We start from the raw sequence: 24,759 nt of genomic DNA, 5'->3' as shown, positions 1-24,759 counted from the left end.
CCTTTAAAAAAAATCATTTCCAATTTCTTTATTATGGCAAATGTCAAACAAATAGAAACGCATAAATAATAGTACAATAGTACAATAATAAACGCTCATGGATTCAAGAATTAGTGAAAGTAATTATACTTGTAAGTAATTTGTAGATCATGATACTTGAGCCCAAAATATTTATCACACATATCCTAAGAATGAGGACATTCTCCATAACTATAATATGATTTTCACATCTGAGAATAATTTCTAATATCGTCTATCTAGTCCACAGTTAAAAATTTCACCAATTGTCCCCACGACGACTCTGACGGCTGGTTTTACTGACGCATGATCAAATTAAGATCATGCATTTCCTTTGAGTGTTACGACTCTTCAGTATTTTGTAAATCTAGAACAGTCTTCTAATTTTTTTTTTTTATATTGACCTACCTGAGTCCAGGACAGATGTCCTGTTGTGTGTTCACATTGTGGATTTGTCTGAATCTTTCTTTGTGTATTACTTAATTCGTTCCTCTTTCCCCTGTATTTCCCACAAACCGAAAGTACATCTAAAGTCTTGACTGGGTTCTGGTTAAACACTCTTTTCAAGGATACTTGAAAAAAGTCAGTGCTTCTCAAACTGTAATATTGTAAGAATCACCTGGGAATCTATTTAAAGTGCAGATTCTGATTCAATAGGTCTAGGACCTGAGACTCTGAATTCCTAACAGGTTCCTCAGTGATGTCGCCACGCCCGTCCACAGACCCCATTTTGAGTAGCACGGGCAAAGGTGTTGCTGTTTCACATTGCGTGGCATTAGGAGGCATAAAACGTCACGTTGTCCTAGCATGAGTGGTGTGAAGTTTGACCCCTTGGTGACAATGGAGACTGCCAGATATCCCCACTGTAAAGGCACGTTCCCTCCTTTGCAATGAGAAGTCATCTTGGGGTGACAGTTTGGTATTAGAAGCACATTTTTATTTCTTTATTTACCACTTTTTATTTCTTTTATTATTATTATTATTATTATTTTGAGAGAGAGTGGGGTAGAGGGGCAGAGGGAGAGAAAGAATCCCGAACAGTCTCTACTCAGGGGATCGATCCTACAACCCTGGGATCCTGAGCTGAAATCAAAAGTCAGACGCTTGACCGACTGAGCCACCCAGGCGCCCCTTTACTTCTTCTTTTATAATATTAATTCTGTACTTTTTGAATGTCTGATTTCCCCACAGTGTCTGTTGTGCTCACTGTTGAATCCTAGCGCCTGGTACACCGTAGGCAAGTGATGAATGTTGAAGGAAAGAAATGGAATTTATGATTTCTATCTTTGATATTATATTTAGGAAGCTGTGTTTTAAGTTTTAAAACTGAGTTTTATTTTTTAATTTTAAAATAATTTTTATAGTTTATTTTTGAGAGAGAGACCTTGCATGAATGGGGGAGAAGAGAGAGGGGGACAGAGGATTTGGATTCGAAGCAGGGTCTGCACTGACAGCAGAGAGCCTGATGTGGGGGTTGAACTCACCAACAGTAAGATCATGACCTGAGCCAAAATCAGACAGCCGACTGGGCCACCCAGGCACCCTTAAAATAATTTATTTTTTAAAATTAATAAATATACCTGGTAAAATAATTTGAATCAGATGTATAATAAAATGTGTCCCTCTCCTCTTAGATGACTTCCACCCAGTCCCCCAGCCCTGCTCCCCAGGACTAGCAGCAGCTCTCATTTCTTGTGTACCCGACTGGAGGATAAGAAAGTGCAAGAAAGTATGCATATTTTTTTTAAGGGTCAAAATGGTTTATTTCAAAAAAGAACTTTTATTTATTTATTTATTTTATTAAAACATTTTTTTATTATTTTTAAAAATTTACATCCAAATTAGTTAGCATATAGTGCAACAATGATTTCAGGAGTAGATTCCTTAATGCCCCTTACCCATTTAGCCCATACCCCCTCCCACAACCCTTCCAGCAACCCTCAGTTTGTTCTCCATATTTATGAGTCTCTTCTGTTTTGTCCCCCTCCCTGTTTTTATATTACTTTTGTTTCCCTTCCCTTATGCTCATCTGTTTTTGTCTCTTAAAGTCCTCATATGAGTGAAGTCATATGATATTTGTCTTTCTCTGACTAATTTCACTTAGCATAATACCCTCCAGCTCCATCCATGTAGTTGCAAATGGCAAGATTTCATTCTTTTTGATTGCCAAGTAATACTCCATTGTGTGTGTGTGTGTGTGTGTGTATACACAACACATATATACTCCATTGTGTGTATATATATATATGTGTGTGTGTGTGTACCACATTTTTTAAAACACTTTTTTAATGCTTTATTTTTGAGACAGAGAGAAATAGAGCATGAGCAGGGGAGGGGCAGAGAGAGGGGGAGACACAGAATCTGAAGCAGGGACCAGGTTCTGAACTGGCAGCACAGAGCCCAACGTGGGGCCTGAACTCATGGACCACGAGATCATGACCTGAGCTGAAGTCGGACGCTTAACCGACTAAGCCACCCAGGTGCCCTACCACGTTTTCTGTATCCATTCATCCATCGATGGACATTTGGGCTCTTTCCATACTTTGGCTATTGTTGATAGTGCTGCTATAAACATGGGGGTGTGTGTGTCCCTTCGAAAAGGACACCTGTATCCCATGGATAAATGCCTAGTAGTGCAATTGCTGGGTCGTAGGGTGGCTCTATTTTTAGTTTTTTAGGAACCCCCATACTGTTTTCCAGAGCGGCTGCACCAGCTTGCATTCCCAAAGTACGCATATGTTTGTGTCTGTTTTTATACATCTGCTTTGTGGGAATACACGATCACCATTGTTAGAACTCGATTTTAATAGTTTCATTTACTGGCTGTCTGTCTTGGAGATCATCCTATATCTGCTTGAGTAGTTCCAACTTATTGTTTTTCAAGGCTGCGTGGTGTTCTCTGCGATAGAGCAATATTTAACCAGTCCCTCACTGATGGACACTTAGGCTATTTCAAGTGTTTTGCTATTACAAACAAGGATGCAATTAACACCCGTATGTTCATATATTCTACATACAGCATAAATTCCTAAAAGTGGAATTGCTGGATCAGAGTATCTGCATTTAAAAAATAATTTTAAGGGGCGCCTGGTGGCTCATTTGGTTGAGTGATCGACTTTGGTGCAGGTCATGATCTCATGGTTTGTGAGTTCGAGCTCCTCATGGAGCTCTCTGCTGACAGTGAGGAGCCTGCTTCAGATCCTCTGCCCCCTCTCTCTCTGCTCCTCCCCTTCTTGTGCTCTGTCCCTCAAAAATAAATAAAACATTAAAAAAATAATGTTGATAGTCAAATCACTCTCTGAATGGGTTGCACCAGCTCACACCCCTGCCAGCTGCGTTTTATCTGGTGCCTGTTGCCCTACACCCTCTACTCCTGTGTGTGTAACAAGCAAATAGTGAATATCTGCCCATACCAGGCTCCATTAGATACATTTCACATTTTCTGACATCTCCAAAGCCTTCTTCCCTCCAGGCCATCCTTGCCCCCACCCCCAAAGCCAGCCAGCCATAGCTTCCCACCAAGTTTCTCTCCTCTCTCACATCCATCCCTTCTATCCTCTTCTTGCTTTGTTCCGCCTCCGCCTCAGTTCAGGCTTTCACCCTCCATGTTCAGGACCATGACTGTGGTCTCCCTGTCCGGTCTCCTCCGTACCCCTGGTTTAGGTTCTAAAGTACACCTGCTGGCTTTGAGCACTGTGCCCTCCCGTTCAGTGTTCCTCAATGACACCCAGGGCCTGCAAGAAAAAAGCCACTCCCTTGGACTGCCCAAAGATCTGCAATATGTGGCCTCTTCTGCTTTCTGCAGCTTCGTTTCCTGTCCTTCCTCCCTTGTGGGCCATTCCAAATGGTCATTTCCCACACTCCCTACCGTGGCAGGCCCCTGATGCTTCTGCTTCCTTCCCGGGTGTACCTCCTTGCTTAGGCCACCTTTACCTGACTTGCTCCTCCTTCCCAAACTCCTCTGAGATGCAAGCCAGCAGGAAGCATTTTCCAAACCTCCCAGACCAACCCAGGAGGGGTGAAGTGTCCCCTGTGCTCCCCGCCTTCTGTGTTCTCTCTGTCTCTGTCTCAGTGCACCTGCAGGCTTTCAGGTTTTAGCCTGCTCAGGTGTCTTTCTCTGCACTAGGGTGTGAGTTCCTTGAGAGCAGAAGCATGGCCCAGTCATGGGGTGTCCCTGGGCCCTGGCACCGTGCCTGGCACCCTGGAAATGCGGATACATGTGGTTGAGTTGAACTCTATGTGGGTGAAGCTGTGTAGGTGGTGGTGGTGGGGAGAGGCTGACTGTGGTCTCATTCAAAGCTGGGAACCTGGGTGACTCTCTGGCTGTCAAGGCCCCTGGGATGCAAATCTTGGGGGTGGGTGGGGGACCCGGTGCTTACTGGGAGAGCAGGAAATCAGGCAGTGCCCTGGGGAGGAGGAGGGCAGAGGCAGGGAGGGCTGGGTATTTACCCTGCCAGAGTGGGCTCCAGCTCAGAGTAGAGCTGGTGTTGCTGATGGAGCTCTGGCCTTCGCTTCCTGCGCCATCTGGGAAGAGGGATGGGAGGGAGCTATCTCACACACTGCAGGTCCCCCTGAGACTTCAGGAACAGATCAGCATCTGGGACTGGAGGAGGTCCACTTGAGGCTGGATTCACACGGTATGGGGATGAGTGGGGTGAGGGGATAGGGTAGGCAGAGCTGGGGGGCCAGGGACCAACTTTGGGAGGGACAGTGTGTCTGTGTGTGTTAGGGGGAAGGCTGCCCCACCCCAGGGAGATGGGTGGCCCCCACCCTTTCAGTCCCCGGGGTGGGGGAGGGAGCAGGTTGGCGTCCGCGAGGCCAGAGAGGCCTCTAGTGGCCGCCGTGGGAAGCAGGAGAGGGCGGGCCGGGAGGGCACTTCCTGCCAGGGCCTGGGGCTGCCCAGTTTTGCAAAGGAAGTGCTGCCAAGGCCGGAGGGGCGGAGGCAGGAAGTGGGCCGGAGGCTCGTGCAAGGGCGCGGCTAGTAGGTGCTGAGAGGCCGCCGAGGGGCGGGTAGGGGAAGGCGGTGCGGAGGTCCAAGAGACCGAGTGCCAGGCCTTGACGCCTCCGCCCGCCCCTCCCTCCCGACGCCTCGGAGGCCCGCCTCAGCCAAGGCCAAAGTTCTTCCGTTTGGAGATGAACTTGGCTTACCAGGAACTCCCCCCCCCCCCCCCCCCCCCCCCCCCCGGCTCTGGAGCCGCAGGAACCCCTCCCATCCGCCCCGAGACGGAGACCACACCCCTCCCGCCTCCAAATACCTTCCAGGGGCCTCCCCTAAGGACGCTGCTCGGCTTTACCGCTAATACTACCGAGTCCTCCGCGTGCAGGCATTTACCAACTTGCAAAGAGGGCATTTCTCCATTATGCAGGTCAGGTAACTGAGACTAAGAGAGGTAGAATATTTAAACAGTACAGCGAGGCGCTCGGATCCACCCATCGCTGTGCACTAACCTTGCACTTGCACTCTTGAAGCCCCGAAACCTAGGGCAGCCCCTCCCTCCACCCACTCCACCGCCAAAAGATACACTGAATTGAGTGTGGCTTCACGGGACACAACCACTCCCAGCTTCAACGTCCCCCCAAAGACCACAGAAGCGGGATGGGGGTCTGGCGTTCTCTTTAGTTCTTGTCATAGTGTGGGGCTTTCGGTCAGAGAAGGCACTTAAATGGGAAGGTCACCCGATTCAGGCCAACCTTGTCCTCCCTCCCACCCCCAGTTCTGAGGGGAGGGGGGCAATGACATCTCCATTTGACATCCCCCTTGGCACTTTAGAACCTAAAGTACGTGGGTCCCCTTAACCGTTAGGCCTTGGGGAGAGCCCAAGGCCTTGACCTCCACACTCAGCATTTAGGGGGAAGGGGTTCCAGATAGAGAAGTCAGAGCTGCAAATCAGGATGTCCTGGGAGCTGCCCCCAGCCAGCAGGGGGTGAGGCTGGGGTCGACAGGGGATGGGTTGGCACTGGGGAGGGGAGACAGCTTGGCCAGGCTTCCTGGAGACCCCCAAACCCCACAAGAAGGGTCCCACCTCCTACAGCTCCCCTAAAGGCACCGGTGAAGTATGGAGTGGGTGGGGAGGCACTGATTAGGTGCAGGGACCCCACACACTCAGCTGGTGGGCCTAGCACAGAGCTGGGCACAGAGAAGGTGCTAATAATGTGTTTTGAATGAATAATTGGAGCAAAGAGGGTGTGAGGGACAGAAGACAGGGCTTGGGACTTCTTGGCCCAGCCTGTTTCATTCAGAAAATAGCAGTTTAAAAAATGTAAAAATCCTTTCCCTCCCTCCCCCCAGTTTATGGGTCCAGGAAAGGGGTGAAGGAGGGGTATCTCTACCCCAGCCCTTCCCTCTCCCCTTCCCCTAAAACTATATACACATATACATATTTATATGGCACCACAAAGGGGTCTTGCCTATGCCCCCACACTAGGAGCTGGGGGAGTCAAGCCCCAGGGCCTTGGGGTGGTCAAGGCAGATGTGAGGGGTCAGGTCTTGGCGTGGAGAGCAGCCTTCAGCTGCTGCTGAGCCTAGAGAAGCTGGACTCCAGGGTCCCGTAGGACGCACCCTGCTCCCTTCACAAGTGGTAACAGATCTTCCCTCCCTGCCCTCCTAGGCAGAGATTGGTGGGGTCTGTGTCAGTCCCAAGGGAGGAGGTGCGGAAACTGGTTCCTCCCCTGCCAGGCTAGACTGCAGCAATCTGGAGACTGTTCCGGGCAAGAGCTGACCTGATCGTGGCCCTGGGAAAACAGGGCAGGGAAAAGGGCTCTATGCAAGGCACTTGGTGTCCACTGTTCCCAGGCTGGGGGCCCAAGGCATGGGGCAGCAAGAACCCTGCCCCTCCCCCAAGCAGAACCAGAAAGAGCCAAGGGGCCCGATTTGGCAGCAGAGAAACATGGCAGCAGAGAGAGAGAAAAAGGGGGAGCTGCACGCAGGGTCCCACAGGTCCCCCAAGAAGAAGGAGGAGGTTCTAAGGCACTGACACAGGGACCCAGGGGCTCATCGCCCTTGGTGCAGCCCGCTGCCCCTTTCACAGCCTGGCCAGGCAGGTGGGGAGGGCCCACTTCCCCATGACGCTGAGGTGGCGGCAGCGGCCGCTGGGTTTTCTTAAGGAACAGTCCACGTGTGAGGGGCGTGGGCACCGGTCAGGGGCAGGTCCTGGCCCCCGGGGCGCCTCACTAGCTGCCGGGCCTTGGCTGCCTGAGCACTGAGTACACGTCATCCACGCGGCTGAGCTGCTCGAAGAAGGGCAGGAGGTCGTGGAGCTCTGTGTCACTCATGTTGTCAAACCAGGAAGCCACTGGTACCTGGGCAGATGGATGTGGGGCAGTGAGGGGGGCCGGGGCCTCTGGGCACAGGATGTCCACCCAGAAGCCCCTTACCCGCAGTTTTCAAACATTTCTGGCAACACCCACAGTAAATCACATCTACGCATGCAATACAAGTCTTACGAAATGATACTTAATCTTACTGTTTGCAAAACACTCCAGTATTTTCTATTCTATTTTGTTTTTTAAAAATTCCCAGCTAGGACCCACCGCATCACCTCTGTGACCCACTCACAGGTCACAGCCAGCAGTGTGAAACTGCTCCAGCATGCAGCGGGGGCCTCAGGCCCGGCCAGGCACTCTCTTCGCACAAGCAAACGGATCAAATGGTCACTAAGGGATGCAGTAGCGGGTGGATGAGGTGAGTGGGTGGCAGGCACAGGTCATCAAGGGCAGGAAGGAGGAATGGGAGGGCACCAGGCCCCGGACAGCACCCAGCATGGGAATGGGGAGGCCCCGGTGGTCCTGATGGCTGACCCTTTCCTTGGCTCTCAGCCCCTAACCCGGTCCTGCCCGGCACTCACGGCGTTGTCTGGATGGAAGACGTAGGAGGCGGGGGAGTTGTCTAGGATGAGCACCCGCCGCAGGTCTCGGCCCAGCCGGCTCAGGTCCTTCACGTAATTGCCCCGGTGGAAGACGCAGGACTCACGAAACAGCCGCGCCCGGAAGGCCCCCCACTTGTCCAGTAGATCAGCTACTGGGTCTGCATACTACGGAGTGGAAGATGGGTCATCCGGGGCCAATGGTGAGTGACCCAGAGGTCAATCCAGCTGCAGGCTGGAGGCTCATGGGAGGCCGGTGGCCCCAGGAGCCCTTCAGTGTCGGGGGGACGGGACTCACCTTGGCAAGGCTGGCGGTGAACAGCACACACTCAAAGAGCTCGCCCATTCGCTGCAGGAACTCATCCACATGGGGCCGCTTCAGCACGTAGACCTAGGGGGTGGGCCAGTAAGGGAACTGCAGGCCTGCAAGGCCGGGGGGTGGGGGTGGGGGTGGGAGGGTGGCTGAGGGCCGTGAGGGAGCAAACGGAAGAGTAGAGGTGCACAGGAGGGAGGCCGGTCCCAGGGTCTGCAGGCTCCATTTGGCCAGCCAGCCACTCCAGCTATCCTTCCAGAAGAGGATCAAAATGAACCTCCAACTTCTAGCTTCACATCCTACCTCACGGGGCATCACTAATGCCCAGCCCTTCCCCAACTATGGCTTCAGCCAAATGTAGGGGCCTGGGGGCAGCCCCCTCACCCCAAGGCTGCAGGGCACCGACCCCCGAGCCAAGTAATGGAGAACAGGCTGGACAGCACACAACCTATCCTGAATTACTTGAACTGGGTCCCGGGCAAGGTGGGGCAAGGGGGAGCCGAGGAGGAACCCCACTCCCTGCAGGCCTTGGAGTTGGGCCAAGTCCCTCAGGGTCCGTGCGACCTCGGGCAAGTCTCACACCCTCTGGGGCCTCACATCACACATCTATCAAAGTCCCACCTGGGGTTCTCAGGATTGGCGAGAGGAGCCTAGGGTCTGGAAGGCAGATGCCAAGCCCCCCACCTCCCCCCCACACCCAGCCCCTCACCTGGTGGACCACCCCATCAATCTCCACAGGGATGATGAAGTCGGCGTTGTTCACTGGCTGTGGGGGGAAAAGGAGCTGCTGGGGCGGGGCCCGCAGAGACCATACCCCCAGTCCAGGGCAGGCCCCCTCAGAGACCCGGGGCTGAGGGCTGCTGGGCAGGGCCTACCTTGAAGGAGCTGTGCACCAGGGTCTCATCCAGGTCGATGACCACACAGATCTTGTCCACGTCCTGGGCCTTGGCCTCTGGGAGCAGGTACTGGACTGGGGTCTGCTGCAGGGACAGATGAGGTCATCGGGGGCACTTCTTTTAAATTCTCTTAAAACCCAGTCATTTCTCCTAAGCACGTCTTCCCTCTCCCAGCCCTCTACCTGGGGAAGCACAGGGATAGTGGGGAGAGACCCTCCCCTTCCCAGCTTTGCCCCTGCCAACTGGAGCCTGGGGCAGGCCGCCTGGCTCTGGACCTCACTTCCCCACCTGGAACACCAAGGTAGAGAAAGCTCCCACCTTATAGAGTTCCCTTGGGTGGCAGTCTTGGGGCATTCAGGGACCGGCTGGGAGGGACCTGAGAGGGAGGGTGGCGGGCCTGGTGGGGGGCTCCACCCTCTTCCATACCTTCCAAGGCCTGCAGATGGGTCATGAAAAGCCCCTTTTCCTAAACATCCTCCAGGCTGAGCCCAGGCTGCCCCGGCAGCTCCCACCCGGCCACCACGCACCTTGGGGACAGCGCCGTTCTCCTCCACCAGCAGGGGAGCCCCACTGTGGGCGGGCAGGGCGTCCCCATCGTCCCGGCAGACGCAGCAGAAGAGCGAGTGGAGGATGCCCCGGCTCCGGGGCTTCTGAGAAGCTGCTGACTTCTGGTCACCTGCAGCAGGGAGGCCCAAGGTGGGGGTGTGCACTCTAGCCTGCAGAGTTGGGTGTAGGTGCCCAGGTGCGATCCCCTGGGTGAGAGGGTCTGGCCACGCCCCCTTCGTTGAAGGAGATACACTCCAGGCCCTCCTGACAGCCTTGACTCCACGTCACCCTGTGGTACCCAGAAATCCTCCTAGTGTGGGCACAAAGTTACCCTCATTAGGAAGTGGGCTGGCTGGAAGGGGACTACGGAGAGTGCTTTCTCTTTTCCTCCCAGCCTTCATCACTACTGAGGATTCGGCCCCAGTGGGGGGCTTCCTGACACCCACCTACCCGAGCAGCCCCTGCTCCGTCGGCCCCTAACCAATGAGGGCTGGGGCTTGAGGCCCTGCCATCCACTCCCGCCTTCCTCCCATCCTTTCCGCCCACGTGGGTCCAAAGTCCTCACTAAGGCTAGGCCCCGAGGCTGGGAGTGGGAGCCTGGCTGGAACCAGTGTCCCGCAGCCATCTGCCGGCCCCGCCTCCTCCGCCCTCGCCCCGCCCAGACCTCCGACCTAGAGCTGGGCATCCGCCGCCTGATTGACGGGCCCACCCTCCACCGCCCCTCTACCGGGCCCCCTGCCTTCGGGCTGAGCTAGGACCAGGCCAGAGCTGGGCAGACCTGGAGGGACTTCCTAGTCTCTAAGGTCAACACCCGGACAGGGAGGGGCAGACCCCCAGCCTAGACCCTCCAACTCCTGGGCGCCCGGTGGAGGCGGGCGGCACGGCTTACCGGGTCGGTGCGTGTGTGCACAGGCCCGGCGCCAAAGGGCCTGCAGCCCGGGCTCCTTGTGCCCCGCCCGTCGTACGGGACACCCCGCGGGCGCGCTAGCGACCCTTAGAAGTGGCTGCCCCACTCTGTGCCTCTGAGAGGCTCAGTGCTTCCACGCATGACGCGGAAGTTTGTTGGGATCGTAGCTGTGTATTGGCGGGAGATCCTTCCAACCCTCCCGAGCCCGCTGTCACCTCGGCACCCCCTCCGGCGACCCGACCCGGGCGATCGCGGCCCGGGGCGGAGCCTCAGAGGGTGGCCTGGAGGCGCCCTCTTCAACCCCCCATCTCCCAGCTTCATTGGCGCCAATGGGGGGGGGGGGGGAGGGGGCGACTGTCGGGCAACCCGCTACGCCAGCCCAGGAGACTAGGAAGGAATCCACTCTCTACCTCTGCCTCAGTTTCCCCACCTCGAGCACTCGGGAGCGCCCCAAAGGCTCCAGGCCCCGCCCCGCGTCTCTGAGCCTCGGCTAGTTCAAACTCTTTCCACGCTCCCTCTCCGGTTAGGAGCTCAGAGCTCCGCAGAGGCGGGCGCCCGGGGCAGCGGCGGCGACTGCCCCGGGTAGGGTCTCGGCCTCCTTCTCCTCCCCTCCCGCGGCTCCCGGGCTGCAGCCCCCTCCGCGCGGCCCCAGTACCTTTGCCCCGTAGCGGGCCCCGCGCCTCCTCCTTGGTGATCTGAGTAATGACGGCCGAGCTGTCCATGGGGCCGGGCGCGCTCCGCTCCGGCCGGACTCTGGCCCGGGCGCCCGGCCTCCCCCCCGGCTCGGGCCGGAATCGGGGCGCGGGGGGGAGGGGAGGGGTGGGAGGGAGGGATCCCCGCGAGCTTCGGAGGGGAGGGGAGCCAGGTTCTAAGGGGGAGGGGGAGGGAGGGGGCGCGGAGGAAACTTTGTTACAACATGGAGTTTCCTCCCCGCGAGGCGGATGCAAACATGGAACCCGGGCGCTGTTTCAAGGCTCCCCCTTAAAAGGGCAACGGCTTCGGCGTGACCTGGACTCGGCCGCCGCTTTCATCACCGCTGGGGCCGGCGCGGCTCTGCTGGCTGGGAGGCGGGCCCGGCCGGGTTCCTGCCGCGCTCCAGGGGGCGTCGCCTCTCTTCCTGCCGCCAGCCCGCGGGCCCGAGCCTCTGCGGCTGCGTGGCAGGACCGGCACCCGGCCCACTGTTCCAGACAGCCGATCGCCCCGGGCCAGGGCCCGCCCCACCCGCCCCGAGCGCCCACGCCGGGGAGTGCCCGAGGGCGGCGCGGCTCCACCTCGGCGCTTTTCGAGGGCCAGACGCTAGCCGCTTCTTGATTTCCTCCTCTGGGAAACGGGAATAACGCTCTCTGGTCTGCAAAATGGGTCTTCAGTGGTTGCGGGGGCCCCCTCGCGGTAAAGTTCTGAGCGAGTGAAGGCTCTCTCTCAGCTCCAAACGGCTGTGTACATCCGTAGAATTGTGCTCTTGACCGGACTGTGACTGTCAACACTCATCGCAGTTGCAGGCCAGGTATCCGGATCCGTAGGGCGTGAAAATTACTACTCCCAGCCCCAGAATGCCCCCTGCCGATCTCGCCCGGTAGCCCCATCTGGTGCCCTCGGCAGGGCACCAAGTGCCTCAGGGCTCTCGACTGCGCTGCTCCCTCTGCCTGGAGGAGTTTCCAGCTCCTTCTTGGAGCCAAATCCCACTGACCTCGATGAAATGCCACCTTCTCCAAGAGGCCTTCCTAGACCCTTCCTCTACTCTCCACGCCGGCCACTCTGTGATTATTGGGGCGGGGGGGGGGGGCTCACGCGGTGCCCACACACAGTGGGCGCTCAATCCCTGCGGGCCAAACTTCTGACCGTGGGAGTCCACAGACACCAACTGGACGATTGTAAACACCCGTTTCATTTGGGGTGTACAGAGACACCAGCTGGCCGGGAGCCGCGTTTCCGCGCGGATTCTTCACGAGGGAAACTCCCGTGTTCTGCGCCGTGAGGTCTACGGTTGTTTGTGTGTGTGTGTGTGTGTGTGTGTGTGTGTGTGTGTGTATGTGTGTTTCCTGTTTATGAAGTTCTTTCCATTCGTCCTTGCTATTTTGCGTTCACTATTTTAAAAATAATAATAACGCCAAGCCTTGACAAACACGCCTCAGCACTTCCTTCCCCCGCGGGCCTCGGTGGCGGGGCGGAGCGGGCGCGTCCTGTCCCGTCCAGCCGCGTGGTGCGAGCACGGCGCACGTCCTCCCGGCCCAGGGCGGGGTAGGTTGGAGGGGGGAGGCGGGGAGGGGAGAGGCCCCGCGCCGGGGAGGCCGGGCAGTAGAGCGGCGCCGGCCCGGAGGCGCGCCAGCTGTGTGCCCCGCGCCAGGGGAGACAGGAGGTGGCCCCGGGCTGGGACTCCCTCCACCACGACCTCTACCACCACCACCACCACCACCCTGTCCCGGGCTGGACCCCACGGCCCCCCTCCTTCCCTTTCGCCGCCCACACCGCCGCCATCGTTGCATTTAATACTAATAGCCAACGTGTAGCTAGCGCTTCGTTCTGCTCTGGCTGCGCCCTTAGTCTCGCTCACTCCTCAGAACGACCCTCTTCCTCTCCCACTTTATACAGATAAGGACATTGAGCTCCGAGAAGCGAAGCGACCAGACCCAGCCTTCCGGCGAGGGTAGAGGTGGGGTCCTGGCCACCGAGCGGAGACCCCTCCCCTTCGGCTGAGCCCCGGGGCGGGATGTCAGCTTTCGTCTCCGGATCCCGGCTTGCACTGACCCCAAAAGGAAATGTGTGGTGGAGGACTGAGTGACCCCCTGGCCTGAGCAGGGCGGCTCGCCTTCCTGTCCTTTCGTTTCTCCCTCTCTGAAGGCTGGAAGCTGGCCGGCTGAACTCTTGAGAGTCAGAGTGGCTGAAGAAAGGGGTAGGGCACCGGGCAGGGTCGCTGCCCACCGCCGTCCCTGTTCCCCTCACCTCCCATCCCTAACATTAGCCCCGTCCAAGGCCTCTTCCCCTGGGAGACCTTCCCAGGCTCTGATGCAGTGCCAGGCTCCTTCCCCCGCAGGGAGGGGTGGTGGCCAGTGAACGAGTCAGAAGGCCCCCTGCAGCAGCACGGGGTCTTGGGGGTCTGTGGGGACAGAGGAGCCGGTGGAAGTATTATGCAGGGTCTGGTGGGTTCTTTGGGTTTCCTCCCTTGTGTGTGTGTGTGTGTGTCACACCCAGCTGCTATCCCTTAACTGCGGACGTCATCTTATCCACAATTTATTTTTCTCCTTGCACCCCAGGAGGAATCAGATCATAGGCGCTGTGGGTCCAGAAACACCAGGACTCAGCTGGGTTTCTCTCTGGCAGCTGTGGGCAAGTGACCTCTCTATTCAGCACCTCGGCTTCTTCAACTGCCAAATGGGGTTGGTAAGAGCCCAACCCAGGCAAGTGAAGTAGGGGGTCCGTGTAGAAAGGCAGGGTGCCCACCGCAGGTCCTTCCCACCTGAGGGGCTGAGGAAACATCCCCTCCTTCCCCCTAGGAAGACCAAAGCTACTATGGGGGTGGAGGGAAGCCCTTTGTAGGGACCTCCCTGCCCAGAAATGACTGACCTTGGCCTGACCTCATTGCTAACACCTTGCTCAGGCCCAGGGTAGCCCTGTAGCTGACCCTTTGGTTTCCTCCCCTTCCTGCTTTCCTTGCCCCCAAGTTGTCAATGCCAGGCGTAAGTATGCAGGTGACCAGCTTGCTCATTTTTCTGGAGCGCCCCCCCCCCCCCGCCCCCCCCCCCCCCGCTCCATAAGATCCAAGAACACCCCACCCCACAAGGTCGCACACACCTGTCCTCACTCCTGGCAAGTTCATTCTTCCTTGGCTGCCCCCCCCCACCATTCAACTTTATAAATCCTGTCCAGGAGTTACCTTCTCTGGCCCTTGCCTCTCCTTTTTGTCTTTTGCAGGTGCGCCTGACACGCACTTCGTGTCCCCCCCCCCCCCTCCACTGTAGAGTGGTTTGTTATCATCTACCTAGCTGTCTCCCCCTACTGGAGTGTGAACTCTTGGAGGGCTGACATCTATAATTCGGGACTTTGTTTCCCTCCCCCATGTCTAGCGCAGGGATGACACCCAATTAATACCTAGTGAATTGATTGGAGAGTGTGTGCAAAGGTATAGCTGGGGACACTTCCAGGACGCTGGGCAGGAGTATGGAAGACGCCTCTCTCCATTATCTTGCCCCCATCCACCCTCCTCTTCCGCTAGCCCGGGTCCCATCTTCTCCAGGACCAAGCCCAGAGAGGGATTGAGTGGCCTTCTAGCTCAGGTACCCTCTCCCACCGTTTCTCTGATTGGGCCAGACCTGTCCCATCCCGTCACTCCTTAAGGGCCCCACTCGCATCGTTGCCCTTTTAAGAAAGAGGAAATTCTTCTCATAAACAAGCGCCTCAACCTGAGCGCGGAGCTTGCCCCGCCGGAACCCTGGGCAATCGAGGGTGCTTCCAAGCACAAAGCCCGCTCCAGGCTCACCCCAGGGCAAAGGCCTGGGGGCCCCTTCTGGTCACCTCTCTCCGCAGCTCCAGGGCAGTGGTCAGAGGGACCCGACGAGGCCGGAGGAGGGACTTGGGGGAGCCTAGAAACAGCCCAGGGAGCGTCTGTAAAGTGCAACCCTTGCACCGGGCGAAGGGGTGCCGGGCGGCTCCCAGCGGCCAAGGGGGTTCCCCGCCCACACAGCTCCCCTCCACCCTCCGCCTCCCCCCACCTTCCGAAGCCCCGGGGCGCGAAGTCGGAGCGCTTGCCTCCAGCTCTTGGGCCGGGAGGGAGTGAGGGCGCTCGGGACCGTCCCTGCCCCTAGGGGGAGCTGGGAGTCAGCACCCAGGGAGCGTTAAGTGCGCGGCGTGGGAGTCCCGGCCGCCCAGTCCCCTGGGGAAATGGCAAATGAATTGGGCCTCGGAGGCACGACTCTTGGGTTCCATGACCTGGCGCCTGAAGAGAAGTCTGCGCCTTGGTTTTATGGCCTGGAAAGTGGGTTAGTTTGAAGCTACTCTAGGAACTGACATTCGAATGGGGTGGGGGGCGGGGAGGACTCTTCTACTGGTCCAAGGATTTTGTCCTTTCCCTGTTTCTACTTTCCTGTGCCTTTGGATGAGAAGTAGACTAGCACTTATTGAGCATTCATCAAGCTAATCAGACCATCGTAAGTGCCCGTTTGATGCCTGTGTCCCGCCCCCAAATGGGTCCGTTTGTCAGGTCACTCCTATAGGCCCACAATAAATATTGTTGGAGTTACTATTATTTTTAAGTCCCACGTGCCAGGCATTGTGTTAAAGTGCTTTACATCCATCACACGGTTGGCGTTGTCCTCATTCTACAGATGAGAACACTGAGACTGGAGATTAATCACTTGTCCAAGCTGGCAAACAGCAAGGCTCTATGGAAGCCCGGTTGGCCTGCCTCCAAAACTCCCACTCCATCTTGTTGCCTCCACACACACACACACACACACACACACACACACACACCCGGGGCAGGCCAGTCTGCCCCACTCATTCCACGCCCAAGCCAGGCCCTGTGTGGCAGATCATCCAGAGACCCTCTCCTTCTCCTCCTCTTCAGGAAGCCCATACAAGAAGTGTTGATGGGAGCTGTGGGCCAGAACGGTGGCTCCTTGGGCAAGGAAACAGGTCCAGACCTGGAGGAAGGGAGACCATGAGTCTGGGAGAGAACAAGGCCTCTGGGAAGCCTCCCCTCCCTGTCCATCCCCTTCCCCCAAAGCCTTCCATCTGTTGCCCCCTTTCTTCACCTCCCCCATCCCCAAGGCACTGTCTGGCCCTACAGTACCAGGTAGGTGGTGAGGCCCAGGTAAACCGCAGCCAGCAGGGCTACAAGGACGAAGTAGGCAGGGTGGGGGAGGCTGGGCAGGTAGATGATCACGAAGTAGAGGTTGATGGCACAGATCAGCGCCATGATGGAGGATGTGATGGCCTTGCTCAGCCTGGGGGAAGGGAGGGAAGCTCAGGACTGGCCCCATCTCCTCCTCCTTGTCTCCACTGCCCAAAGCCAGCCTGGAGCTGGGGTGGGGAGAGCGAGGGGATATACAAAGCCACTTTCTCTGGGCTGTGGGGCCTGGAGCAGACCCCTTGCCCACTACTGTCTCCTGGGCCCTCCAGGCTCCACACTGGCAGGATCTGGCAAGAGCAGAGTCTGAGGTGAGAGTGAGGAGCTCAGGGTCTAGAAGCAGCCCCCGACTCCAGATTCCAGATTCCAGCCCTATTGCCCTACACTTGCTAGCTGTGTGAGCCTGCACAGCTTCCTTAACCTGTATGAGCTTATGGATAATGGTAATTCCCACTTCAAGGTGGTTGTAAGGATCAAATGAGAATTGCAAGCATGGCGTTTGGGGTGGGGAGTACTCACCGGCCGTTGGCAAACTCCTGCATGAGGGCTGGCATGCTGGTGAATGTAAGGATAGGCAGCACGGCAAAGGGAAGCTGGGGAGAAGCAGGAGGATGGGGCTGAGGGTCATGGCCCTCAGAATACAGTAAGGAAGGGAAGAGTGGAGCAGGGCTCCATTCGTCCTCTGTCTGTGTGCCCTTGGACAAGTCTCCTAATCCATAATCACTCAGAGGTTTCTCCACCTCTGAGCGTTCCAGAGTTGTGAGGCTCCAAAGCAGGAGAAGCGTTTGGGGGCTCTGGTCCCAGGCTGCCTGAGTTTGCATCTCAGCTCTGCCACTGATCACTTAACTGTGTACATTCGTTTTCCAATCTGCACAATGGGGACAATGGTGGTTCCCACCCCTGGGATGTCTATGGGGATTTTGTGAGCCTTACAAGTAAACGTGTGTTTGGAATAGTGGGAAGGCGCTGGGGGACTGGGAGGGAGGGGGTGTGTGAAGGGTCCCTCTGAAGGATTGCTGTGGTTCCTCTTTAGCTCTGCAAGGGGGTGGGGGGTGGGGTGGCTAGGGACCACGGGCTCACCAGCAGGCTCTGCAGCACATTAAGCAGGTCGTTGAGCCCTGACAGGTCTTTCAGGTCCCTGAAGACTGCCACGAGCACGGTGGGCAGGATGGCGCAGGAGCGAGTGAGGAGCACGCGGGCAAAGCGTGACCAGCGCAGCTTCAGGAAGCCCTGGGGTGTGGAGTGGGCATTTTGGTGGTGGGTGCAGGACTAGGGATTCCAAGGGAGGGATCCTCTGTGGTCCCTCAGCCCATCAGGCATCAGGGGGAACGCTCTGTTTTTCCATCTCTGAAATGGGGGAGGCTCTGACCCTAGTTGGTGGAGAGAATGGATGAGGAGAAATGGGGGGGGTCCCCCCCGGGTTAATGCTTAAGACTAAACTTTTGGGGAGGAGGCGTCTACTAGTTTTGGGTCTGCTGCCTTGAGCCAGTCGCTTCGCCTCTCCGCATTTCAGTTTTCTCACCTGTAAAGCGGGGCTTATAATAGTGACCTCTGGGCTGCTTTAAGGATCAGTGAGGCTGGTATCCGAGCCCAAGTGGTGTGCCTGTTGACCTCGGACCCCTGGGACTCCCCGGCCCGCTCCCCAGGCCCCACCACCTCCATCACAAACTGTCCCGCGTAGGTGCCGGTCATGGTGGAGCTCTGTCCGGCCGCTAGGAGGCCCACCGCCCAGATGTAGAGAGCAGCCGGGCCGAAGAGACAGCCCAGGATCACGCCCTGCAGGGAGGGGTGTGGTTAGAGCCGTGGTACCGCCCCGGAGCAGGCTCCGCCCCCTGGTGGGCGTGGCGACGAAGCCTGCGGGATCCTTACATTCCATGCCCGCCTCCACCTGTCGCTTACTCCTTGGTAAATGTCCACCTCCACTGTAAGGTTGTTCTTGGGGAAGATCTTGGCGTAGTCGTGGAGGCTGCTGTTGGCACAGACGTCGAACTGTGGGCACCGGGACAGTAGGAGGGAGATGTGAAGTCTCAGAAAATCAGACTGCCAGGTCTTGACCAGGGGTTGAAAACTGGCGACCCGCAGGCCGAATCCGGCCAGATATATTTTGCTTGATTAACAGATGTTTTTTCTCTTTAATGTGAATTTGTTGCCGACATCTAAAATTGAGAAGAATTGACACGGGAACCCAGTTTCCAGGGTTCTGTTGCATTTGTAGGGAATGGCATTACCACAAAGAGACAATTGGCTGGCAGTGAGTCCAGCTGCTCCACGGTCCCCTCTCCCTTACACGGGACCCACTTCCCACAACTCTGAGGCTGGCCTGGTCTTCAAGGCCACATAGCAAGGCAGTGGCCGTGCCCAAATCCCAGGAGACTTGGTCAGTCGTCCCCTGCAGTGCTCAGCACCCCACCGCTGGCTAGCAGCTGTTAGAGCCACGTGAGAGAGACCCACTCGGAGAGGAGACAGGCACAGGTCCCAAACCCCAGAGAGCCAGGGAGGAGCTTTGTATCATTGACTGCTCTACCCCCCACTGCCTGATCACATAACAAATCCTCAGTAACTATTTGCTGAATGAATAAAGATTGTTAAGAGAGAGGACTCAGAGAATTCCCAACTCCCTGCTCATGCTCAGGCAGGTGCCTACTCCCAGAATGCCCTGCCTGCAGTTTGCTGGACAAATCCTGTCCATCCTTTGGGGAGCACCTAGGATACAGGGTCCTCTAAGACGCAGCTCCGCCCTCCCAGCCTCCTCCTTTGATTGTCTGTGCCTTGCAGGCCCTGGGGTGGGTCTGACTCTCTAAGAGCCTGCCCCCGGGCAGGGGAGAGCTGTGACTCTCTAGCAGAGTGGGGAAGGGGTCTCAGCCAAAGGCCAGATCGCAGACTCCCTCCCCTACCAGTGCTGGAAGTGCAGACACTCAAGGGCTTCGATGCATTGCCTGGAGTCCCCAGCAAAGCCTGCAGGGCTTGTGTGTGTGGGGGGGCCTGCCCTGGCTGTGTGGGGAGGTGTCTCTCACCGCAGCCTGGTTGGTTTGCTGGTAGAAGGCCTGTCCAAAGACTGCCACAACAAAGAGATTGATGAAGAAGGAGACAGACAGGGCGATGGTGGCCTCAATCAGGAAGTACATGTTGGCCTCTCGGATGTCTGCCCGGCGAGACCGGTCTATCTCTCTAGACTGCAAAGGTCAGAGGGGAAAGAAAAGCCAAAGTTCCTCAGAGCTACCCCGACATTCTCCACCCTCACACATCTACCGATGTTCCCTCCAAACCCCAGTTCTTTCTAAAGCCCTCTCCATGGCAGTTTGGTCATGGCCTTGATCAGCTGACACCCTTCCTGCATGCCCAGTTAATTTCCGCCCCAGGGCCTTTGAACTTACCACTCCCTCTGCTTGGAATATCTTCTCCTCTGATCCTCCTTCCCATCCTTCAAGTCTCAAAGATTACCTCGTTAGCAAGGCCTTTCCCGACTACCTTTTCTAAAGGAGCCCCTCCTTAGTCTTTCTCTGCCATACTTCTCTGTTTTGTTTCCTTCAAAGCACCTTTCACAATCCATAATTTTCCTTTTTTTTAATTCTTAAATTTTTTAGTTTTAATTTTTTTTTTTTTAGAGAGAGAGAGAGAGAGAGAGCAAGCCCACAAGTTGGGGGGGGAGGGGAGGCCAAGGGACAGGGAGAGAGAATCCCAAGCAGGCTCCGGTCTGTCAGGGCAGTGCCGGAGGTGGGGCCGGAATTCACAAACCGTGACATCACAACCCCAGCGGAGATCAAGAGTCAGACTTTTAATGGACCGAGCCACCCAGGGCCCCCATAATTCTTTCCTTTATCTGTTTACTTGCTCATGATCTGTCCCCCCCGCCCCGACTAGAAATGCAAGCCCTAGAAAGGCAGATGGCTTGTCTGCCTTTTCATCATTGACCCCCTTTTCCCACGCATAGTAGATGCTCTATTACTACATTCTGAATACATAGAGAATGATTCCCTTCTCGCCTGAATCCGGAAGGCAGGAGCCAAAGGGGCGGGGCTCCAAGTTTGGAGGCCACCAGAGCGTGGCTGAAGGGAGCAGACATCCCTCCCCTTCCCTCTGCTCACCTTGACTAGGGCCGAGTGCAGGTAGATGTTGTGGGGCATGATGATGGCTCCAACGATGCCCACGGCCTGCAGCAGCTCAGGACTGCCGCAGCCGGAGCACGAGGGCAGGAGCAGGTCCCGGAGGAGCGCTACCTGGGCTGGACGGGCCACCACGTACTGCGGAGAGGAGCCTCCTTAGGCCAGGCCACGCCACGTGCAGCCATTCCCACCATCCACCCTGACCCTGGCCGCTAGGGGGCTTCTCGAGGAGCCCGGAGGAACAGCCTTGGTGGAGGGTATGGAGGCTTTGGCTTCCCACCTCATAGCCGAAGGTCAAGGCCATAACTGTAATAAGGAATCCAAAAAAGGCTTCCAGCTTGCGCAACCCTAGGGGGAAAGCAAAGGGGAACAACAAGAGCGAGAAAAATGACAAAAATTGTAACAGAAGCAATTATTAATGGCTACTATCTTGAGCAAGTTTCAGGCACTGTGCCAAGTGCTTAACGTATATGTTGCCTCAGTGAGTTCTCGCCACAGCCGGTGAGGTCTGTGCTATTATCGTCCCCGCGTTATAGGCGAAGAAACAGAAGTCTCAGTAACTTGCTCAGGGCCACACAGCCAGAGTGAGGGAGCTGGGAGCCCTTCTCTCAGAACAGTGGAGCTTGGTTTCTTCATTCACTTGTTCCCCCAACCCAGTCCCTTGGGAGATTGAGGGGCACACCCACCGTAGTTGTCAAGGAAGAGGAAGAAGAAAGTGTCCACGATGGTGATGAGGACGCCGCCCCAGAGTGGGATTCTGAAACCAGAGTGGCCGGGGTCAGCCCAGCCTCAGGGCAGGACACTGTGGAATCTGGACTCCTGGGAGCAGGGACCCAAGTGGCCCCAGGCAGCTAAGGCAGAGGGGGGTGGGAGTGTGCTGGAGGCGGGAAAATGGTACTAGGCGCTGGTGGGGGACCAGCATGGCAGGGAGCTCCGGGCTGCAGTCCTGAAGTCTGCGTGGTGACTGACATCACTTTACGTTTCTGGGTCCCTGTTCCCCATCGGGCAAATTGAGCAACAGCTCTAAAGTCAGAGGGGACTGGGGGTGAGGGGGGCGGGGGGAAGGACGAGGCCTGGGGAAGAAGGAGCACAAGTCCCCAGCGCTGGACTGAAGAGCTGGGGCCCCTGGTGGCAGTACCGTCCAGCTGACAGCAGATTGAATGCGATAGCCGTGCCGATGACCTCCTGCATGTCCGAGCCCACGATGGCTAGCTCGATGGTCAGCCAGAGGAGGGTGCGGGGCGCCTGGGGGGAGGAGAGAGCACTGCATCATGGCTGGGCCAGATATTGTTGTTATTTGTTGATGTCCCGGACCTTTCCATACCCGGCACAAACTATGTTTGTCGGCCTTGCCAGCTGGCCTCCAGTTAGGTTTTGTAGGAAACAATTAAGGGAGATTAAAAGGCAGGGAGGGATCACTCTTTCCCCCTACTTCTAGTGGTGTTTCTGGCACAGGCACCATCAAGGGCACCAGGCTTCCCGGGCTCCACCAGCGTTGGTGGCTGTTTTGACAGTAGCGGCCAAGCTTCCTGAAGGCAGCAAATGATGGCTCTTGGGCTGCTGCCCAGCAGCTTCCTGATCTTGGATGAACACCTCTTTCCCTTGTTCCTTCAGTCCTTCCATCACCTTTGTGACCACACCTCTGCACTGAATACCTTTGAAAGATCTCATGGCCGAGGTCTCTGTTTTCCTGCTTGGACACCGACAACGACCAAGTCCCCAGTGTCTACCCCAGCCGGTGACCATCCCAAGCCAATGCCTACCTATTTTGCACCCTGGGCAGGTCACTTCCCCAGGTTTCAATTTCCTCTCCTGTAAAATGAGCAGATGATGTCTAACAGCCCTCTTAGTCTGGGTACTATTCGTTCGAGCCTCAGTCTTCTCATCTATCAAATGGGCTTGTGATGCCCGGCTTGAGATGATTTATGTACTTGATCACAGAAGCTGTAAATGGCTGCTTGGGGTTTGGGATCTGTGGATGCTCCCTGTCCAGGCCCACCAGGCTCACCTTATGGTAGTAGAGATGGCAGACCTCGCCCAAGTCCTTGCCTGTCACCACACCCAGTCGGGCAGCGAGCCGTTGGCAGAGCAAGCCCAACACCGTGGCCCACAGCAGCACCCAGAGCAGCTGAGAGAAGGAAGGGAGAGGCCTTCAGCCTGGTGTGTGTGTCTGGGGGCGGGGGGGGGGGGTGCTGGCTGACAAGTCCAGACTGCTGGTACCCTCTAACCAAGGACGCTCCTTGGGGACAGAGTGGAGGAGGTGAAGTGAGAAGACCCACCCCCCCCATACACCCCCCATTCTGGCAGGGCTGCCCTGGGGACCCTTCTCTGGCCCATTTGAACGTAATACCCGCTCCCCCAAACACCAGTCATGTAGGCCACTCTGGGGAGATGTGGCAAGCTGGGGGGGGGGTCTCCTCCCACTTAGCTTGGTCACCCCTCCTCCCCACGGTGCCCCGACTCAATCACTTTGAATCCAGCCACGGCACCAGCCTGAAGATCTGACTCGATGTTTCCCGGGTCCAGGAAAGCGATGCTCATGAGGAAGCCAGGCCCCGTGAAGGCCCACAGCTTCCTCAGGCTGAATGTGCCCTGCGGGTGGGATGAAGTGACGAGGTCTTGGGTGGTAGCTCCTGACCTTGGCCAGCCCCCAGCTGAACCCCTCTGGGCTCATCAGCCCGGGCTGGCCAGCCCTGCCCACCACTCCCCCATTGCTGGATCTGCCACCCCGGGGGTTAGTGGAGGGCGTGGGGTGGGAGGAAGCAGCAGGATTTACTGAGTCATGGTGGATTTACTTTCTGCATCAGTCAGATTCGGCAACCCACAGGCGCCTGAACAGCAGCCTGCCTCACGTTCGCCCTGACTCAGCAGATCCTCAGAGCCCAAAGGGGTTCTTTCGTCGGGCCAAGCCTGCCGGGTCTTGTTGCTCGTTCCCCAGTCCTCCCCAAACCATGGTCCCTCCTCTCTGTTGTCCACTGAGCCTAGGGTCTCCCCACCCCTAGGAGGCTTGGCCTGGCAGCCTGGGCTTGGCCTGGCAGCCTGAGAATCTGCTAAAGATTCTGGAAATGCGAGGTGACAGCATCCCAGAAGATAGCCTCGAGCCTCCTTCACTTCCCCACATGCCCTCCTCCGGGTCCTTTCCTTTAAGTACGGCAACAAATGCTCAAGGCTCCAACCTGAACTCACCGTAGCCCCTTTCTCTCCATAAGAAAGCTGGGATTCATTCAGAAAGCCGCTTGATAATTTTTACACACAAAAAAACGATCCCCTGCCCCCCGGCCCCCGGCTAAGAGCTAAGGACAGAAGCAGAAAGGGTACAGTGTCCACTGTCAATCACTGCTGCTCAGAGCTAGAAGGGGCTTCCCACAGTCTTCAGGAGAGCCCTTTCCCCCGGCCTGTGGGATCCCATAGCATCCTGCCAATGCTGAAAGACCCCAGGAAGTTTCCAGCATTCCCACCGGTTCTGTGTCCGGGATGAGGATCTTCTCGCTCAGGTAGGTTGCTCTGAGAGGCTCTTTCTGTGGCTCTGAGCTGGGTGGGCTGGAGATGGAGCCATAGCTGCTCCTGCTTAGACTTTGAGGGCTGCTGTCACCTGCAAAGGGCCCCAGTGAGCCATGGCGAGTGATTGGCTTCTTTCTGGTGGCCCAGGGCTAAAGCCATGTGTCCTCCTTCCCTACGTCCTTCTGGCAAAGTGGAGTAATTGAGGCCCAGTGAACAGTGACTCCCAGCGTGGGTCCATCACCTCCACCCCTCGACCAAACATTTCAGAAGATGCGTGGGAAGTAGAGCTTCCAGAATTACTCTCCTCCCATGTGAGCACATTGGTTCCCAAACCAGATCTCTCTTGCCCCAGAAGATGCAGAGGAGGAGGACCCTGGGCTCTGAGGAGGGCATACTGATGCTAATATGGATGTCCCTTGCCCTCACTCCTGCCTCCTCCGTCTGCCAAGTAAGCTCCAGGAACTCCAAACACACAAAGGACAGACAAAAGGGATGCTGTGCCCGTGGGGATGCGAAGACCCAAACCCCAGGCTGGGGTCCGGAATTGGGTCGAGACCGGGACACCCGTGGGGGATAAGGGGCTTCCTTTGCCTCCCTGACTCTCCCTACTCCCAACCCCCTTTGGAGCCTCTGACCCCAGAGGGGGCTACTTACCTGTCATGAGGACGGCAGGCGCAGGCACTCTCCACGCGTGAATGGGATGCTGAGCCTATACTCAGCTCATGCCTCCTCTCTGAGTGCCGGTGCGTGTCACTATGTAAGACCACGCCC

The 24,759-nt window shown here is 56.8% G+C and overlaps 2 protein-coding genes across 5 annotated transcripts; both read right to left on the bottom strand.

Moving 5' to 3' along the window:
- Nucleotides 1–5,615: 5,615 nt before the first annotated feature.
- Nucleotides 5,616–11,675, bottom strand: CTDSP1 (CTD small phosphatase 1). 4 transcript variants are annotated; one of them, XM_043577814.1, is made up of 7 exons: nucleotides 11,198–11,675; nucleotides 9,617–9,765; nucleotides 9,069–9,173; nucleotides 8,903–8,959; nucleotides 8,179–8,271; nucleotides 7,863–8,048; nucleotides 5,616–7,317 (listed from the first exon to the last, which is right to left on the bottom strand). In XM_043577814.1, the coding sequence occupies exons 1-7, from the start codon at nucleotides 11,262–11,264 to the stop codon at nucleotides 7,189–7,191; spliced, it is 786 nt and encodes a 261-aa protein (XP_043433749.1). In that variant the 5' UTR covers nucleotides 11,265–11,675; the 3' UTR covers nucleotides 5,616–7,188. The 4 variants fall into 4 exon arrangements, with proteins under 4 accessions (XP_043433749.1, XP_043433750.1, XP_043433752.1 ...); XM_043577815.1 differs by having other exon boundaries at nucleotides 9,069–9,170; nucleotides 11,198–11,624; XM_043577817.1 differs by lacking the exon at nucleotides 8,903–8,959 and having other exon boundaries at nucleotides 9,069–9,170; nucleotides 11,198–11,630.
- A 3,951-nt stretch (nucleotides 11,676–15,626) lies between these two features.
- On the bottom strand, nucleotides 15,627–24,759 carry SLC11A1 (solute carrier family 11 member 1). The gene is made up of 15 exons (XM_043577813.1): nucleotides 24,643–24,759; nucleotides 23,946–24,079; nucleotides 22,957–23,079; nucleotides 22,496–22,615; nucleotides 21,626–21,732; nucleotides 21,174–21,244; nucleotides 20,768–20,835; nucleotides 20,470–20,625; nucleotides 19,399–19,557; nucleotides 18,284–18,373; nucleotides 18,041–18,160; nucleotides 17,465–17,614; nucleotides 16,904–16,977; nucleotides 16,328–16,481; nucleotides 15,627–16,178 (listed from the first exon to the last, which is right to left on the bottom strand). Exons 1-15 carry the CDS (start codon nucleotides 24,647–24,649, stop codon nucleotides 16,068–16,070), a joined length of 1,644 nt encoding a protein of 547 aa, XP_043433748.1. The 5' UTR covers nucleotides 24,650–24,759; the 3' UTR covers nucleotides 15,627–16,067.

This window comes from Prionailurus bengalensis, chromosome C1 (genome assembly GCF_016509475.1).
Source record: "Prionailurus bengalensis isolate Pbe53 chromosome C1, Fcat_Pben_1.1_paternal_pri, whole genome shotgun sequence".
Classification (NCBI taxonomy): Eukaryota; Metazoa; Chordata; class Mammalia; order Carnivora; family Felidae; genus Prionailurus; species Prionailurus bengalensis.
The sequence above is the reverse complement of the archived record's forward strand: the minus strand, read 5'-3'. Positions and strand labels throughout refer to the sequence as shown.